This window comes from Myotis brandtii, unplaced genomic scaffold (assembly GCF_000412655.1).
Source record: "Myotis brandtii unplaced genomic scaffold, ASM41265v1 scaffold744, whole genome shotgun sequence".
In the NCBI taxonomy this organism is placed as follows: Eukaryota; Metazoa; Chordata; class Mammalia; order Chiroptera; family Vespertilionidae; genus Myotis; species Myotis brandtii.
In genome coordinates this window covers 244,293-263,201 of record NW_005370965.1, presented here as the reverse complement: position 1 = coordinate 263,201, position 18,909 = coordinate 244,293, and the positions used below count along the sequence as shown (strand labels likewise).

The 18,909-nt window shown below is 46.6% G+C and overlaps 2 protein-coding genes and 1 long non-coding RNA gene across 6 annotated transcripts in view; all 3 read left to right on the top strand.

Annotated features, from left to right (window-relative positions):
- Nucleotides 1-9,336, top strand: part of ATG16L1 (autophagy related 16-like 1) — a 30,471-nt gene extending 21,135 nt beyond the window's left edge. For 3 of the 4 annotated variants that reach the window (XM_014530588.1, XM_014530586.1, XM_014530585.1), the window contains 6 exons: nucleotides 3,218-3,338; nucleotides 3,597-3,702; nucleotides 5,850-5,999; nucleotides 6,123-6,170; nucleotides 7,098-7,199; nucleotides 7,882-9,336. In XM_014530588.1, the coding sequence (XP_014386074.1) occupies nucleotides 3,218-3,338; nucleotides 3,597-3,702; nucleotides 5,850-5,999; nucleotides 6,123-6,170; nucleotides 7,098-7,199; nucleotides 7,882-7,975 (621 nt within the window). In that variant the 3' untranslated portion in view covers nucleotides 7,976-9,336. The other variant, XM_014530584.1, reaches the window with a different exon arrangement.
- On the top strand, nucleotides 6,177-6,764 carry LOC106724188. Its single transcript, XR_001359937.1, has 3 exons — nucleotides 6,177-6,273; nucleotides 6,409-6,411; nucleotides 6,475-6,764. It is a non-coding gene; the product is annotated as an uncharacterized LOC106724188 (long non-coding RNA).
- SAG (S-antigen; retina and pineal gland (arrestin)) overlaps nucleotides 8,096-18,909 on the top strand; it is a 37,283-nt gene continuing 26,469 nt past the window's right edge. Inside the window, exon 1 of the mRNA XM_014530591.1 lies at nucleotides 8,096-8,182. The gene's annotated coding sequence lies outside the window, so the exon portion shown is untranslated. The remainder of the gene's footprint in view (nucleotides 8,183-18,909) is intronic.

The window sequence follows — 18,909 nt, the reverse complement described above, 5'->3', positions numbered from 1 at the left end:
ATAAGTGAATAGTGTTGGGAGAGACTAGATGCAAGAAGCAGCTGGGTGAGTGCTTGCTTTAAAACCCTTTTAGTAAAGGGCCCCTAGAAACAGCCTGGCATTGAAAGGGGCCCATGACAGGACTCCTTCAATACCAGGTGTGTTAGACTCCCTTAAAAATCTAAAGTCAGTGCCAACTGGCCCGGCCGCTCTCTGAGCTGTGACTTGAGGAACTGGATTGAAGAACCCACCCTGTTCAGTTCTCTGACAGTGACGTGGAGAGGTGGCCAGAGGCAGGACTGGCTTTCAGGTGGTGGTTATTATTTCAGAAACTTCCTCATCAAGTTCTGCATTTCTCTGGCATCAGTGGTCTTCGGTTGATATTAACAGTAGCTGCTTGCATGGTGGGCAGCCCTCGGGGTCTGCCCCGGAACATGCGAGTCTGGGCAGAGCGCTAGAGAAGAATGCCAAACCTCCCTCCCATGTGGGGCTCGAGCTGCTGCAACAGCCGAACCCACTGTGGCATGTCTAGTGAGTCCTTGTTGAAAAGACTAAGGTAAAACTTAAAAGTAGTATTAAAATTAAATATTATAAGTGAATACAAAAAACTGAGTGAATGAAATAATTTTTAATAAATCTGATCCACTTAAAATAAGCACTTTTTAAATGGTAAAAGTGACTGCTTGTAGGAGGCTCAATTCTTTGCCGTTGAGAACATCGAGAACATGGAGATGGAGCTAATCAGCCTCAGGCAGATCCATCCGGGTTTCCACCAAGGACAAGATTCGCAGAAGTCCAGACTTTAAAAAGCAAGCTAACAATACATATGAAGGGCCAACCAATAAAAACATTCCTTTTCTTTATTCCATTAGTCCAGCGGTTCTCAACCTGTGGGTCGCGACCCCTTTGGCGGTCGAAAGACCCTTTCACAGGGGTCGCCTAAGACCATCCTGCATATCAGATATTTACATTACGATTCATAACAGTAGCAACATTACAGTTATGAAGTAGCAACGAAAATAATTTTATGGTTGGGTCACAACATGAGAAACTGTATTTAAAGAGCCAGAAGGTTGAGAACCACTGGGCTAGAGAAATCTGCAGGGCCTAGAGCAGGCCGAGCCTCATGAGCCTTGTTAAAGAGTTTGGATTTTATTCTAAGTGTGATGGGAAACTGCTGGAAGGGTTTTAGGCAGGGAATAGGTGTGGTCTGGTTTGCACTGAAACAAAATCCCAAACTCAACATTACAGTTAGAAGTAGCAACGAAATAATTTTATGGTTGGGTCACAACATGAGGAACTGTTTTTAAAGGGCCAGAAGGTTGAGAACCACTGCATTAGTCCAATAGTTCATTCCAGGAAATAAGTCAAGAAAAAAGCTGTGTGCTCATAGTGTTCATTGCAGCATTATTTGTTACCATGAAACTTTTAAAGCAACTTAAGTGTCTGCTGGCCAAGGAAATTTCAGCTAAATTGTCACCTCACCACATACAGATTATTCAGCTATTAAAGTATTTATGAAGACTTAAGCGTGAGGGTGCAAACAGGAAAAGAGTTAGTGCTGTCCACATGTGCCTATTTCATACTGCTAAACCAGCGTGAGAAAGAGATCTGTCTTCCTCAGTTTAACTTAGAGGCCCAGGCTGTGTAGAGCCACATCAGTGTGACCCCAGGCCCATGTGTTTTCAGCTATCACATGAAAACTTGCTTATACTGTAATGTTAAAAATAACATGAAATGTACAGAAATGTGAAAGTGTGCAAGAGTGAGTGCATTCGCATAGCCCATTCATGAGCGATGTCGTTTTCTCCCTATGTTGGTGAAATGTGATTACAGACAGTGCATATACACAGAACTAAGGACTTAATTTGCAATGCATGAGAAGTACCTACCCAGATTCCTGTCTCCTCTGACTTGTACAGATTGGATGAGTTGTACTGAGTGGACTCACGTTCCTATACTGTGTGAAATGTCAGCTTTGGTGCTGGAGTTGCTTTCACCAGCAGGATTGGTGGTAGCTTTCACACTGCTGCAGCCCAGCCACCACCTGCTGGCACACTTGTAAGATCAGTCCCAGTTTCAGAGAGGTGTCGGGTGAGGGATGTGAGTGAGAAGCCGAGCAGACTTCTTAGAAAGGGAGAAGTACGCATGTCCTAAGTTTCTGTTCCTGTACTAAATGCAGTTGCTCCACTCAGTATAGCAGAAAGACGGGACTCTAAAATTTCAACACTGAAAACTTTACACGAAACTCTGAGGTCTCATCTTTGGGAGTGAGGTTGAAAGCCATCATTACCAGTGGAGTAAGTATACTAGGGTCTTTTAAAAAGGCTTGTTTTTATTAGAAAGAAAACATCAGTGACTACCTTTTGAGCCTTTGAGGTTTTGCAAATATAAAAGAGGTCAATGATGACTAGTAAAAGGGCTGACTCCCCAGGTCCCCTCCCTGCATCCTCACCATCCCCAGCCGCCTTGCTCCCATCAGGCTCCAGTAGTGCTTTGATGGGTAAAAGGGCAGCTGACACTCTGTGATGTCCCAGGTCTGTGTTCCTTGGCGAGCCCAGGGAGGGCACGTGGTTGGCATCCCACAGCCAGTCTCGAAGGGATGTGATTACTGGGAGTGCGGTACCTGTGGTTCTGATCTGACTTTCAAGCTGAGACCTCTCTTTGAAAAACCCCCAGGGCTTTTCATTGTTTATTTAATGAGGCCTGATGTTTCCTTTTGTAAATTGTGTCTATTCTGACTTAAGCTGAGACCTCTCTTTGAAAAACCCCCAGGGCTTTTAATTGTTTATTTAATGAGGCCTGATGTTTCCTTTGTAAATTGTGTCTATTCTGACTTAGAGGCACTGGCTAAACCCAAGGCTTTTAAAATGTTGTGATTTGATATAATACAGTCTTATAAAAAAGGTGCAAGAACAGTGCAGTGTTTCGAAAAAGTCCTCTGGTTGCCCTTGCTGGTTTTGAGGATGGGACACGTGAACTTTGTACTGGTGATGTTTTTGTTTTTTGGTTGTTGTTTGTTTTTTTTTATGTTATTGTGGTCAGAGATTTATCCTATTCCTCTAATATACCTCACCTCTGGGCAGTACCCGTAGATAGATAGGCTTTTTGAGTGTTTCCCCAGCTACTGGTCCTTCTGCCTCTGATGTTCCTGACCAACGGTTGGGTGTTTGGAGAAGCTGGCTCCCTCGCAGTGTGCTGCCCGCAGGCTTATCCCGCTGTATTTTCTCTCTCCTAGCACACACTCACGGGACACAGTGGCAAAGTGCTCTCTGCCAAGTTCCTGCTGGACAATGCGCGTATTGTTTCTGGAAGTCATGACCGGACCCTCAAACTCTGGGATCTGCGCAGCAAAGTCTGTGAGGAAATTCAGTCTCTCTGTTTATATGTGGGATTAGACATTAACTGCGGAGGGGTTTGTTTCTACATCAAAGCCTGCATTTAGTGTGATACAGTTTGAATGCAAGTGAGAATGGTGCTGAGGTGGTGGCAATTTTCCATGTTTGAAGCTTCATGTGAATGAGGAGTTCTGTTGGCTTGGGGTCTGAGGGAGTGAGGTTATGTGGACAGCCACGGAGGAGCCTCTGCTTGATGACTGATGTTCGGCTTTCTTTCAGGCATAAAGACAGTGTTTGCGGGATCCAGCTGCAACGATATTGTCTGCACAGAGCAGTGTGTAATGAGTGGACATTTTGACAAGAAAATTCGTTTCTGGGACATCCGGTATGATACCCAAGAGCTCCCTCGGTGGGGAGGCATGTGAGAGGGTCTGTACGTGGTAGAACTGTGAATATTTGTATATGGGTTGTTTTTTTAAATCCCTGGAAATGCAGAGATAAGCTCCAGTCCACATTTACTTTAACAGTTTGATATTCTTTACCATGAAGTCGACAGTTGTGGTCAACAACCATGGATTTGCACTGTGTACTTACCGGTGCATGATCAGCAGAGATGAACACCTGGGTGGGTGGGTAATTAAATGTAGTAGGTGGGACAGACACACAGGTCTGCCCTGAGTGCTGAGGCATTCAGAGCCAGCCCCTTTGTTCAGGGATGTTAGAGCATGCCTCAAGACTCATCTTGAGAGGAGAGCAGGCTTCATATTGCAGAAAAGCCCCCGAGAGACATTCTGGGAAGGTGAGACTGATACTGTGTGTTGGGACCAGGTGGCCAGGGGCTTTATATGCCATTTTGTAAAAGACTTGATCTTAGAAGCCATTGGATGTTCAGCAAAGGATTGCTTCCCAGGAGTCTAGTAGATTGTGTGGGTGGCACTTTTAGAGGGAAATCAGTAGAGTTGATGAGGATCTGAACTCCAAGCAGTGGAGGAAGAAGGTGGGCATCCACTTGAGTGAGAATTCTGGCAGGACTTGGTGACAAGTTGAATGTGAAGGTGAGGAAGGAGAAAACTAAAGCAAGACAATAAATGACAAGTTCAGGAAGAGGGTGCAGAGAATGTGTTCAGCTAAGGACATTAGTTTGTGGTTTCTAATAGACATTTGGAAAAACAAAAGCAGAATTTTTGAAAGAGGTTGGAAGTCCTCAGGAGAGGACTTTGGAGGCATGAGAACAGATTACTCAGACACACGTAAAGCAGTAAGAAGATAGCACTTAGGGATCCGTCTGAGGAAGAGGAACTAGAAAGGGCAAGAGAGCCAGAGTCCTGCGGATGGGCCACGGCTAAGGGAGTAACGGGGTCAGGTGGCAGGAGGAGTCCAGTTGGATGAGGCTGGTTTGATAGGAGGTGGTTGGTGATCCGATTGAAGGGAGGGCAACTGGGGCAGAAGCCCAGTTGTTGAGCAGTTGTGGACAGAATGGGGCGTGAAGAGCCATGGCTATAGATGAGGCTTTGAAAGGCCTGGAATGATGCTCCTGACTCCTAGACATCACTTCAAGTTTTACTGGTGTGGCCCCTAATTTAAGAGATGAAGACCCCGAGTTCCAAGGCAGTGGAGTGTCTTGCCTCCAGCTACATACTTACCAACACTAAGATAAAACACTCTTACTTAGTTATGGTTTGTGGTAGGAAATCATCTCCTTGATCGCTTACTAGTACACCAAAATGCCTGCGGAAGGGTCTGCACCTCCTTCACCTGCATCAGCAACAGGGTCCTGCTCAGGATTTCTGTTCACAGGCCTGGCTATGGACGGGTCCAGGCCCGAGTTCCAAGGCAGTGAAGTGTCTTGCCTCCAGCCACATACTTACCAACACTAAGATAAAACACTCTTACTTAGTTATGGTTTGTGGTAGGAAATCATCTCCTTGATCGCTTACTAGTACACCAAAATGCCTGCGGAAGGGTCTGCACCTCCTTCACCTGCATCAGCAACAGGGTCCTGCCCAGGATTTCTGTTCACAGGCCTGGCTATGGACGGGCCCAGGTGAGATTCTAGAGAGTGAAAGAGAGAGGGCCTTGCAGAGTGTGGTGACTGCTCCGGAGTCCCAGTTTCACATCTAGTATCACCAAGAAGTTGGGGGCCCCTGAGCTGAACTTAGTGTGGCAGGGAGACTGTGAGAAAGCACAGCTTTCTCCATATTTGGATAGGAGCCCTGGTTGGTACATGCTGATCAGAAGCTCCGATTGGCATTTATCGTATGGTTCCAAAAGTGGGCAGGGAAATGAATCCTTACCAGATTTAGAGTTCTAGTTCTCAAAATTATTACCATAGAGTCTGTTGATGGAAAGATAATAAAAGCAACACTGGTTATTTTTATAAGGCTGGGAACACATTCACTGCCTGGAAGAGCTTTGCATTCTGGTTGACTTGCCTTTTCCCCTTCTCTGCTCCATGGCATGCCATCCTGGTTCAGATGGGGAAGTCTGACATTTCTGTGGTACATTTTCTCAGACTTTCCATCTCTTTGGTAGGTCAGAGACTATCATCCGAGAGATGGAGCTGTTGGGGAAGATTACTGCCCTGGACTTAAACCCAGAAAGAACTGAACTCCTAAGCTGCTCCCGTGATGACCTGCTAAAAATTATCGATCTCCGAATAAATGCTGTCAGACAGACATTTAGGTAACTAAAGCCACGCTGGTTTGGGGCTCCTGAGGGTTGCATGAAGACCAGAGGCCCCGGTTTGCTCTCAGACCCTGTGTACTCTGAGCTCTCGGGGTGACGGTGCCCTCTTGTTTGTTTCAGTGCTCCTGGGTTCAAGTGTGGCTCTGACTGGACGAGAGTCGTGTTCAGGTTAGTGGTGATGCTCCTTCTGCCCCACCTCACCCCCAAGCTTGGTTCATCACAAAGGTTAAGCATGGGCATTTTCCCGCTGGGAAAGTGAGCCAGATTTATAGTGTCTCAGCCGAGCATCCAGGAGTGAACCTGTAGATTCAGTGCTAGAGGTCACTATCATGTCCTTCCTCCCTCCTGTTCCTTCGTGATTGTACCAAAATGAACTGGTTGCCCACTTGGTTCTTGCTGGGCACAGCAGGTTCACATCTCTCCATGCATTTAGAGAAGAGCTGTTTGAGAGCTTTTAGGGCCAGATTTATAGTGTCTCAGCCGAGCATCCAGGAGTGAACCTGTAGATTCAGTGCTAGAGGTCACTATCATGTCCTTCCTCCCTCCTGTTCCTTCGTGATTGTACCAAAATGAACTGGTTGCCCACTTGGTTCTTGCTGGGCACAGCAGGTTCACATCTCTCCATGCATTTAGAGAAGAGCTGTTTGAGAGCTTTTAGGGAAGTGTGGGAAAGTCTCATGGAACAGTTCCAGCATCACAGAGAAACTTCTCCACAGTTAATGCTTCTCTCTTTCCTACTTTCACAGCCATGCGAGACCAGGCAGTCTGCCAGACAAAAGAAACCCGTCGCCATTCAGGGGTTGACTTGATCTCCCTGTGTGTGCTGAGTTGGAGTCTGAGATAGTGAGGGACTTGTGGCCTCAAGAAGTAACATAGTGGCACTATTCTTCATTGGGTGGGTGAGGCCAAGATAACAGGGTGAAATAGCTTTGGTGTAACAGTCGTGAGTGTCAAGTTCTGATTTTTTGGGTATACAGGACCAGTCCTGTGTTTGTCTCATAAATGAAGACTAAACATTGCTTCTTGCCAGAAGGTCCATGAGGATGCTGGGGAGCGGGGGGGTTGACACCATTTCCTGTCTTCTGTGTTCTCCAGCCCTGACGGCAGTTATGTGGCAGCAGGCTCCGCGGAGGGCTCTCTCTACGTCTGGAGTGTGCTCTCTGGGAAAGTGGAGAAGGTCCTTTCAAAGCATCATGGGTAAGATGACCCCTGGAGCCCCTCTGAGGTTGTGAGCGGGTCCTGTGACTTCATCCCAGGAGTCATGCTCTCTTCAGGCATGGACCTGAGTCTGCCCCACGAGGGCAGTGTGCACTCATGTGCTCTGCTGTGAGCTAGGTTAGTGGAGAGAAGCAGCCAGTCCCCCCAGTGCAGCCTGCTGCAGTGCTCTGCTGGTATGTTTATACAGAATCTTCCGGTTTGAGCAATCAGAATAGTGGCTGTTGGAGAAAAGAGTAGAGAAACATTCTCTTGTCTTCCCCTAGGCTCCTTTTTTTCTTAGCTTTGCTCCATCCACCCAGGCCCAACTGCTAATTAGAACACAGTCCCAGGGTTCCTCCATAACCACCTCTCTCTGTGCCTCAAAAGCAGTGACAATTTCTACTCCTCAGTCAGTCGTCCTGTCCCTCTCTGCTTCATTCACCCAGAGCTGTTCGCTTAGGGTAGACTTGATCGGGCCTGCTCCTTTCATTCCCAAACTGCTTCCTAAAACACAGTGCAGGGTTCCTCCTGCATTTTTCTGCTCTTTACTAAGTGCCTGCCTGTGAGCGGGAGCAGCCGGGTGAGTAAAACAGCTGTGGAGAAAGCACAACCCCCAGGAGCAAGGGAGCCTGGTGCCGAGCTCACTAAGGCCTCACAGATGTTCTGACCTCTCCCTTTGAAGCTCGTCCATCAATGCGGTGGCATGGTCCCCCTCCGGCTCCCACATCGTCAGTGTGGACAAGGGAAGCAAAGCTGTGCTGTGGTCAGAATACTGACGGAGTCTCCTCAGGAGAGAGCAGATCCGAAGCCGGAGAAGCACTCGGGCCGCAGCTCTGTCCTGGCAGGTGGCATGTGGGGTGTAGCTTTGACCTCCAGAGAAGAGCCAGCCAGGCGACTTTCCTTGAGCAGGACTTCTGAGGATTTGGGCTGCAGTCTCTAATGACCTGGAGGAATGACGCTGCCTCTGCAGCCACTTAGCAGAGGTGGGTCGCTGCCTCCATTCTGTGGGAAACACTACTAGCTCTGACCGTCCATACCTCAGCGGGGCAGGCAGCACAGGCAGTGCCAACAGCACCCCACGTGTGTGTGGCGGGAGGGTCCTCCCGCTTATTTCTCCCTTCAGAGTCAGTTCTGGCCAACGCATATCCTGTCGCCTTGGATCATTTTCCTGGTGAACTTGCTTTAATCATTGGATTAACAGATACCCAAACAGGATTACCCCTGTCCTCAGGTAGCCCGCAGGGACTGCCCTGGTTTCCAAGGAGACATGGGACTGCCATCCACCCTGCTGGTTCGTATCATTATTCCGAAGCTCTTAGTGTGATCTCCTGATTACGGTTGGAATTTTCTTAGGTCTCCTAAACAATTCTTGGAAAGTAACTGTTCTTCAAAACTCCTGATTCTACATATCTATTTATTGGTCAAAACATAAATCTCAACTTGGTTACAAAATATTTTTTTGAGAGGAAGTGTAAAAACCTTTTTTTCCAGAGAAGTGTGTGTGTGCTGCAGGAGTAGGTGTCTTCCTAGACCCATCTGTCCCTTCCAAGAAAGTGGGTGCATGCCACGGTCTTTGGGTACAGCTGCTGGGACTCGGGTGTATCTCTGGAGCCAGCAGCTCCAGGTCACTGCCCCTGTGCCAAGCTCATGTGCAGTGCCCTCAGTGCTGGAGCGCAGGAAGCCCATTCCAGGAGGCGGGGAATGAATATCACCTTCCATTTCAGGAGCTGTGATTGAGGCCAGGGAAACTGGCCTGGGGCATTTTTTTTTAAAGCATTTCTTTCCCATTTTCTTTGTGTATAAAATTTTGGTTCCTCGAGTGACTGAAACACCAATATTTTTATCACTTTCTAATTTGCACTTTATTTGTTCCCTCCCATACTTGCTCTCTGGACAGATGTTGGTGTGAGTGCTGGAGCCTGGTGAGGGGTGGGGGATGAGGAGTGCCTTTCCTCCCACGGGGCAGAACTCCCCTTCCCTCTTGCCCACCTTCATCTTCTCTTTTCTGTTCAGAGAGCTCGAGTTGAGGGGAGTTGAAATTCACAGGCCAGGGCACATCTTTTATTTATTTAACTGTGTTGCCCAACAGAACTTGATTGTAAATAAAAAAGAAATCTGTTATATACTTTTCAAACTCCATGTCTCTTGGTGGTTCTTTTATTCTCCTTTATCCTAAGGAGGGGGCGGGAGCTCTTTTATTTATTTTCCTGGCTTTTATTCATTTGTAAGTAATGGAAATACTTTCCTGGTGTCTTTTTCTCCTTGTTCATTTAAGTCCAGGTTGTCACTGCCTATAAATATGAACGTCCCAGCTTCCTGTCATTTGCAATTCTTAAACAGGAAAAGGGTGTCTTCAGAACTTGGGGAGTTGTGTTCTGAGAGCCCCATGCACTTCTGTTACCCCTGCAGTTGGCTCCACAGGCAGCAGGACAAGCTCCTGGGCCCTGCACCAATATTTTTATCACTTTCTAATTTGCACTTTATTTGTTCCCTCCCATACTTGCTCTCTGGACAGATGTTGGTGTGAGTGCTGGAGCCTGGTGAGGGGTGGGGGATGAGGAGTGCCTTTCCTCCCACGGGGCAGAACTCCCCTTCCCTCTTGCCCACCTTCATCTTCTCTTTTCTGTTCAGAGAGCTCGAGTTGAGGGGAGTTGAAATTCACAGGCCAGGGCACATCTTTTATTTATTTAACTGTGTTGCCCAACAGAACTTGATTGTAAATAAAAAAGAAATCTGTTATATACTTTTCAAACTCCATGTCTCTTGGTGGTTCTTTTATTCTCCTTTATCCTAAGGAGGGGGCGGGAGCTCTTTTATTTATTTTCCTGGCTTTTATTCATTTGTAAGTAATGGAAATACTTTCCTGGTGTCTTTTTCTCCTTGTTCATTTAAGTCCAGGTTGTCACTGCCTATAAATTTGAACGTCCCAGCTTCCTGTCATTTGCAATTCTTAAACAGGAAAAGGGTGTCTTCAGAACTTGGGGAGTTGTGTTCTGAGAGCCCCATGCACTTCTGTTACCCCTGCAGTTGGCTCCACAGGCAGCAGGACAAGCTCCTGGGCCCTGCACTGGAGACTTTGTCCACAGGATTGATCATGAACTCTCCGTGTCTCCAGGCTCCTCTTTGTTGAAGGGGCATGAATTACCTCATTGAGGAGTGACTTTTAAATGGCAGCTCAGATACCTAGCAAGCATCCTTCTGCATTAACAATTAGGATCTCCCTGGAATCCCCCGTAAGACAGTTGCATCACAACACTGTGTTTACTGAGGAGTTGGCCAAACATCTGCTCGGCCCAGCAGCTTGAGTCAAGATTCCATCAAGATCTGACGTCTCAGGCAGCACTCTCCAGAAAGCTGAAGAAACCCTTTGCAAGTGGGAGTCGTCTTTTTTGTTGTTGTTTTTTGTTTTTAATGTTTTTACTGATTTCAGAGAGGATGAGTGAGAATCTTCAATTGGCTGCCTCTGCCCGCCCCCTATTGGGGATCAAGCCCAAAACCCGGGCATGTGCCTTGACTGGGAATTGGACCATGACCTCCTGGTTCATGGATCAATGCTCACCTACCAAGCCCCCCAATCAGGCAAGGGAGTCATTTTTAAAGGAGACCCAAAGTAAGCGTTGCAGTAGCCTTTGATTATCCTATTTTCTTTGAACTTGGAGGGGAGCATTCCTGCTGTCTCTGCTTTTTAAAAAAGTTTCAATTTGAGGTTCATCCACACTGAAGCTTTTCAAGTCACCTGGCCACCAAGATTGAGTTGATGGTGTAGACTCACTGCAGTGGAGTATGGCTTCCATCCAACTCATGGTCTTCACCCTGCCACCTTTGAGGTTATCGGGGACCCTACCTGTGCTACTGGTTCCGTTGGAGGGTGGGAGGTGGGCAAAGGACTCCTGGGTGGTTATAGCTAGTGAGCTCCCTTGTCAGTGTTGTCAGCTTTGATGCATGCATTAACATGTCAGAAGTTGAGAATTTTAAAACATCTTAATGAACTATTTCCTAAGTTGTTGCCCACAATAGTGTAGTAAATCAAGTGTGATGTCTTACTAAAGCACAGACTACGCACACTTGTCTTTATCCTAAGAGTCTTGTAAAGCCCCTCTGATCTTCACATGATAGCACACGGGCTGCAGTTGGCTCCACAGGCAGCAGGACAAGCTCCTGGGCCCTGCACTGGAGACTTTGTCCACAGGATTGATCATGAACTCTCCGTGTCTCCAGGCTCCTCTTTGTTGAAGGGGCATGAATTACCTCATTGAGGAGTGACTTTTAAATGGCAGCTCAGATACCTAGCAAGCATCCTTCTGCATTAACAATTAGGATCTCCCTGGAATCCCCCGTAAGACAGTTGCATCACAACACTGTGTTTACTGAGGAGTTGGCCAAACATCTGCTCGGCCCAGCAGCTTGAGTCAAGATTCCATCAAGATCTGACGTCTCAGGCAGCACTCTCCAGAAAGCTGAAGAAACCCTTTGCAAGTGGGAGTCTCTTTTTTTTTTAATGTTTTTACTGATTTCAGAGAGGAGGAGTGAGAATCTTCAATTGGCTGCCTTCTGCCCGCCCCCTATTGGGGATCAAGCCCAAAACCTGGGCATGTGCCTTGACTGGGAATTGGACCATGACCTCCTGGTTCATGGATCAATGCTCACCTACCAAGCCCCCCAATCAGGCAAGGGAGTCATTTTTAAAGGAGACCCAAAGTAAGCGTTGCAGTAGCCTTTGATTATCCTATTTTCTTTGAACTTGGAGGGGAGCATTCCTGCTGTCTCTGCTTTTTAAAAAAGTTTCAATTTGAGGTTCATCCACACTGAAGCTTTTCAAGTCACCTGGCCACCAAGATTGAGTTGATGGTGTAGACTCACTGCAGTGGAGTATGGCTTCCATCCAACTCATGGTCTTCACCCTGCCACCTTTGAGGTTATCGGGGACCCTACCTGTGCTACTGGTTCCGTTGGAGGGTGGGAGGTGGGCAAAGGACTCCTGGGTGGTTATAGCTAGTGAGCTCCCTTGTCAGTGTTGTCAGCTTTGATGCATGCATTAACATGTCAGAAGTTGAGAATTTTAAAACATCTTAATGAACTATTTCCTAAGTTGTTGCCCACAATAGTGTAGTAAATCAAGTGTGATGACTACGCACACTTGCCTTTATCCTAAGAGTCTTGTAAAGCCCCTCTGATCTTCACATGATAGCACACGGGACGTTTTGTGTGGACATGGGGAAACAGAGGGGCCAGAGTGGGTGGGTGGGGAAGTTCCAGATCACCGGTGTGTGCCAAGGTGCGCAGAGCTGCCTGTGTCTTCACAACTGTGTTCTTGGGGAACTGGACATTTTAAAATGTAGACTTGAAACTCATCACCTATGGGGCATCCAGAGAGGAGAGTGGCCATGATAAAGCACCCCATGCAAGACTTCTGGGCTGCAGAAACCAAGTGTTTCTGGCCTGGCCAGTGTAGCTCAGTGGTTGAGCATCAACCTATGAACCAGGAGGTCATGGTTCAATTCCGCTCAGGGCACATGCCCAGGTTGCACCTCAATCCCCAGTCAGGGGCATGCAAGAGGCAGCCCATGAATGATTCTCATCATTGATGTTTCTCTCCTCTCTGAAATCAATAAAAATGTATTTTTAAAAAATGAAATTATAAATGGTATCTCAAGTGGGCAGAGACGCTTGAAAAGCATTTAGTCTACACCCCATCCCTTGCTTGGATCTCTTCTACACTAGCCACAAGAAGTTGTTGAATGCTTTCAGGGATGGGGAAATCACTACCACCTTTCTTTGAAAAAGCATGAAGTGTGAGAAAACCAAACCAGCCTCCACTCTACTTTTCTCCATTGCTCCAAGTTAATCTAATCTCCTCCAGAAGTGACTATTATAATTAGAACACAGGTGCTTATTTTTCATGGGCACTGAAACCTTTTGCCACCCCTGGGGTCCTAACCCAAGACAGATTTCAAATGTCCATCTTGAGGCAACGTGCCGAGAATGTACATGATGCTCCTGTTCTCCATGCAGCAGGAGCATGTTGTACAAACAACCCCAGACTGGAGTCCTGGGTTCTGAGGCTCACTGATTTCAGGTATAAGCAGCCCAACCCATAACAGCCCTCTATTCCCCAGGTCCATTGACTAAGATCATCTTGAAATTAAGGTGGCTTTTAAAAGCTCCCATTCTCTGGCACTTTTCATAAATAGAGTTGCCTCAAACTTCTCAAGCACTCTGCTTCAGTAAAACGAAGGCCCTGAAGAACAAGGCTTTCATTCTGTAGCTGATGGTCAGCAAAGTGTACCAGCTTTCCTCATGCATGTGCCCTAATGAACCCCTGGATGATAGTGTGCCAAGGTGCGCAGAGCTGCCTGTGTCTTCACAACTGTGTTCTTGGGGAACTGGACATTTTAAAATGTAGTCTTGAAACTCATCACCTATGGGGCATCCAGAGAGGAGAGTGGCCATGATAAAGCACCCCATGCAAGACTTCTGGGCTGCAGAAACCAAGTGTTTCTGGCCTGGCCAGTGTAGCTCAGTGGTTGAGCATCGACCTATGAACCAGGAGGTCATGGTTCAATTCTGCTCAGGGCACATGCCCAGGTTGCACTTCAATCCCCAGTCAGGGGCATGCAAGAGGCAGCCCATGAATGATTCTCATCATTGATGTTTCTCTCCTCTCTGAAATCAATAAAAATGTATTTTAAAAAATGAAATCATAAATGGTATCTCAAGTGGGCAGAGATCCTTGAAAAGCATTTAGTCTACACCCCCCTTGCTTGGTGGATCTCTTCTACAATAGCCACAAGAAGTTGTTGAATGCTTTCAGGGATGGGGAAATCACTACCACCTTTCTTTGAAAAAGCATGAAGTGTGAGAAAACCAAACCAGCCTCCACTCTACTTTTCTCCATTGCTCCAAGTTAATCTAATCTCCAGAAGTGACTATTATAATTAGAACACAGGTGCTTATTTTTCATGGGCACTGAAACCCTTTTGCCACCCTGGGGTCCTAACCCAAGACAGATTTCAAATGTCCATCTTGAGGCAACGTGCCGAGAATGTACATGATGCTCCTGTTCTCCATGCAGCAGGAGCATGTTGTACAAACAGCCCCAGACTGGAGTCCTGGGTTCTGAGGCTCACTGATTTCAGGTATAAGCAGCCCAACCCATAACAGCCCTCTATTCCCCAGGTCCATTGACTAAGATCATCTTGAAATTAAGGTGGCTTTTAAAAGCTCCCATTCTCTGGCACTTTTCATAAATAGAGTTGCCTCAAACTTCTCAAGCACTCTGCTTCAGTAAAACGAAGGCCCTGAAGAACAAGGCTTTCATTCTGTAGCTGATGGTCAGCAAAGTGTACCAGCTTTCCTCATGCATGTGCCCTAATGAACCCCTGGATGATAACCTTGCCCCAAAGCCCATAAGCTTCTTAGCTGAACATCCTCACCCCCACAAGCCAGGGCTGGGATTGGTGGCAGGAGAGGAAACACGGCATGTTAGCTTCATCTCACAGGACGCCAACTCCAGAGAAACAAGTATTGTTAGAGCCCATGGTGGCCAGACTTTGAGAATTCACAGACCAGTAAATTTCCAAAAGAATTGTAGGAGAAAGATAGCGACTTTAAAAATTTTTTATCCTCACCTGAGGATGTTTATTGATTTGAGAAAGAGAGGAGGGAGAAAGAGAGATAATCAGTTGCCTCCCATACTCACCCTGATCAGGGATCAAACCTGCAACCTAGGTCAGCCCATGAATGATTCTCATCATTGATGTTTCTCTCCTCTCTGAAATCAATAAAAATGTATTTTTAAAAAATGAAATTATAAATGGTATCTCAAGTGGGCAGAGACGCTTGAAAAGCATTTAGTCTACACCCCATCCCTTGCTTGGATCTCTTCTACAATAGCCACAAGAAGTTGTTGAATGCTTTCAGGGATGGGGAAATCACTACCACCTTTCTTTGAAAAAGCATGAAGTGTGAGAAAACCAAACCAGCCTCCACTCTACTTTTCTCCATTGCTCCAAGTTAATCTAATCTCCAGAAGTGACTATTATAATTAGAACACAGGTGCTTATTTTTCATGGGCACTGAAACCCTTTTGCCACCCTGGGGTCCTAACCCAAGACAGATTTCAAATGTCCATCTTGAGGCAACGTGCCGAGAATGTACATGATGCTCCTGTTCTCCATGCAGCAGGAGCATGTTGTACAAACAGCCCCAGACTGGAGTCCTGGGTTCTGAGGCTCACTGATTTCAGGTATTAAGCAGCCCAACCCATAACAGCCCTCTATTCCCCAGGTCCATTGACTAAGATCATCTTGAAATTAAGGTGGCTTTTAAAAGCTCCCATTCTCTGGCACTTTTCATAAATAGAGTTGCCTCAAACTTCTCAAGCACTCTGCTTCAGTAAAACGAAGGCCCTGAAGAACAAGGCTTTCATTCTGTAGCTGATGGTCAGCAAAGTGTACCAGCTTTCCTCATGCATGTGCCCTAATGAACCCCTGGATGATAACCTTGCCCCAAAGCCCATAAGCTTCTTAGCTGAACATCCCCACCCCCACAAGCCAGGGCTGGGATTGGTGGCAGGAGAGGAAACACGGCATGTTAGCTTCATCTCACAGGACGCCAACTCCAGAGAAACAAGTATTGTTAGAGCCCATGGTGGCCAGACTTTGAGAATTCACAGACCAGTAAATTTCCAAAAGAATTGTAGGAGAAAGATAGCGACTTTAAAAATTTTTTATCCTCACCTGAGGATGTTTATTGATTTGAGAAAGAGAGGAGGGAGAAAGAGAGATAATCAGTTGCCTCCCATACTCACCCTGATCAGGGATCAAACCTGCAACCTAGGTATGTGCCCTGGGCAGAAATCAAACCCAAAACCTCTTGGTGTACTGGACAGTGCTTCATCCAACTGAACCACCTGGCCAGGGCGGGTTGGCAACTCTTCTCTACTATTTTAAAGTTCATAAATAATAGAAAATGCAAAACTAATGACAGAGGCAAATCAGTGTTTTCCTGGGTTGTGGGGAAGGGGGTGGCAGAGGAGGTTGGTGGAGGAGTTGACTAAAATGGGGGCCAGGGAACTTTGGGGTGATGGAAGTGTTCTGTGTCTTGATCATAGTGGTAGTTGAACTCATCAGACTGTATATTGAAAATGAGTAAATTTTGTTGTATGTCAAGTATACCTCAATAAAGAAGGGGGAAGAAACACAATATTTTAATATCAAAAATTGAGAACCTGCCCTGGCCAATGTGCTCAGTGGTTAGAGTGTCGGTCCACACACTGAAGGGTCACGGGTTTGATTCCTGGTCAAGGGCATGTACCTAGGTTGCATGTTTGGGAGGCAAGCAATTGATGTGCAATGTGTCTCTCTTATCCCTCTCCCTTTCCCTCTCCCTGTCCTCTCCCCTTTCAATCTAAAAATCAATAGAAAAGTATTCTCAGGTGAGGATTAACAGAAAAAAAAAAAGTTGATAACCTTGCAAGGAAGGTTTGCCGGTTTGATTCCACTCAGGGCATATGCCCAGATTTCAGGTTTGGTTACCAGTCAGGGGTGCACACAGGAGGCAACCGATTGATGTTTCTCTCTCACATTGATATTTATCTCCCTCTCCTTCTCTCTAAAATCAATAAAAATATATATTTTTTTAAAAGTCATAATTAATATAATCAGTTGGTCAAATGATGTTTTTCTAATTTTATCATTTGTTTTACATTTATTAGCTGACATTCCTCTATTTAAAAAGAAGTTTTCTCCCTTAGAAATTAAAAAAAAAAAAAAGGTTCCGCCCTAACCGGTTTGGCTCAGTGGATAGAGCTTCGGCCTGCAGACTGAAGGGTCCCAGGTTCTATCCCGGGGGGCATGTAGTACCTTGGTTGCAGGCACATCCCCAGTAGGGGGTGTGCAGGAGGCAGCTGATCGGTGTTTCTAACCCTCTATCCCTCTCCCTTCCTCTCTTTAAAAAAATCAATAAAATATATTTTTTAAAAAAAAGTTTCCCCCAAGTTTATTGCCAGCTATTACACTGTTGCAATCCAATGGCTCATTGATTCACTCAAAGAATATTAAGGTCCCTATTCTAAATGCTGGAGATGGGATAAGTAAAAACATTTTAAAAAGCTCTAAACCCTTGGAACTTATATTCTAATAATGAAGTGTAGGGGGGCAGACAATAAACAAGATTAAGAAAGTAAATTCTCTTGTATGTTAGATGACAATGAGTGATATGGAGAGAAGGAGGATAAAAGATTTGGGAAAGGGTATAAAATAGGATGTAGATGAATAGGGTGACATTGAAGTGAAGACCCAAAGGAATGAAGGGCTATCGGTGGGAAGAGTGAGTGTTCCAGAAGAGGGAACCGTGAGTGCAAAGGCCTTGAGGCAGGTTTGAAGAAAAGCAAAGAGGCCAGTGGACGAGCTGAGTGGGTGAGACGGTGAGAAATAATGTCTGACAGCAGGAAAGCCAGGTCCTGCAGGACCTCGCAGAAATTATCACCTTAGGCGGGAAGCCACTGGCATGTTTTGATAGATGCTCACACCCCAAACAAGCTTTCTGCATATACTCCCTTCATTCCCAGACACCAGGTAACGTCCAGCATGTGAGTAAATGGGTTAGTGGCCACGTCGTGCCATCCATTCACTCCCTGGGTGTTCTTGGGAGCAGCTGTTCTGGGAACTGGGATCCAAAGGTGAGGGAAATGCAGCAGCTTGAGTCCCTGCCCTGGTAAAGCCTAGAGCAGGGGTCCTCCTACTTTTTAAACAGGGGGCCAGTTCACTGTCCCTCAGACCGTTGGAGGGCTGGACTTTAGTTTAAAAAAAAAAAAAACCTATGAACATTCCTATGCACACTGCACATATCTTATTTTGAAGTAAAAAAACGAAACGGGGACAAATATAATATTTGTATTTGCATGTGGCCCGCGGGCCGTAGTTTGAGGACCCCTGGCCTAGAGCAAGTGTCAAGTGCAGTGCCTCCAACCTAGTCCTGGAGGATGGGGAAGGCTCCCCTGAGGAAGGGGCTCTTGAGCTGGAATCTGAAGAGGGACTGAGTCAGGGAGGTGAAGAGAGGAGAGAATTGTTCCAGCACAGAGAACAGTAGGACTGGGGTTCAGGACCATGCAGAGAGGTGGGAGAGTTTTAAAGATGTGTGCCTGTGTCCTGAGAGCAATGGGACATGGTAAGCAGGGGGGTCCAGAGCAGGGCTTGGAAGGGCCTGGAGGGTGGAGGTAGATGGTGCAGTCAGACACCGCAGGGAAGCAAGGTGGCTGCTGTGGACTCTGGGGGAGGCTCTGGGCCCAGAGAGCTGTGGACAGATTCCAGAGACACTGGGGACTCAGGAACTAGTCCATAGGACAACGGGCTGGAAGAGAGGGACCTGTCTAGTTTGGCTTGCCTAGCACAGGGGTTCATCTTGAGGTTGACATTTCTCCTTGACCTTTTTGTTTATATCCCTGCCCCCAAGGTTGTATTAGCTGCCTGCTGAGTTTAATCAAGTGTGTTAAGCACTCGAAAACCCCCTGTCCTTTGCAGGGATAATCAGTCTATTTCCAGAACCCAAAGAGGGTTAGGATAAAAAGCCGATTTCTCTGAGCCACTGTGCCTCCCTCCAGGCCCTCCCCACTCAAGTGCTGGGGGAGGGGGGGAGCTCCTGCATCTGAGCCCCTCTGGATGGAGACCCTGGCCTAATGCCTAGAACTGCTGAAACGGCCAGTTCACCC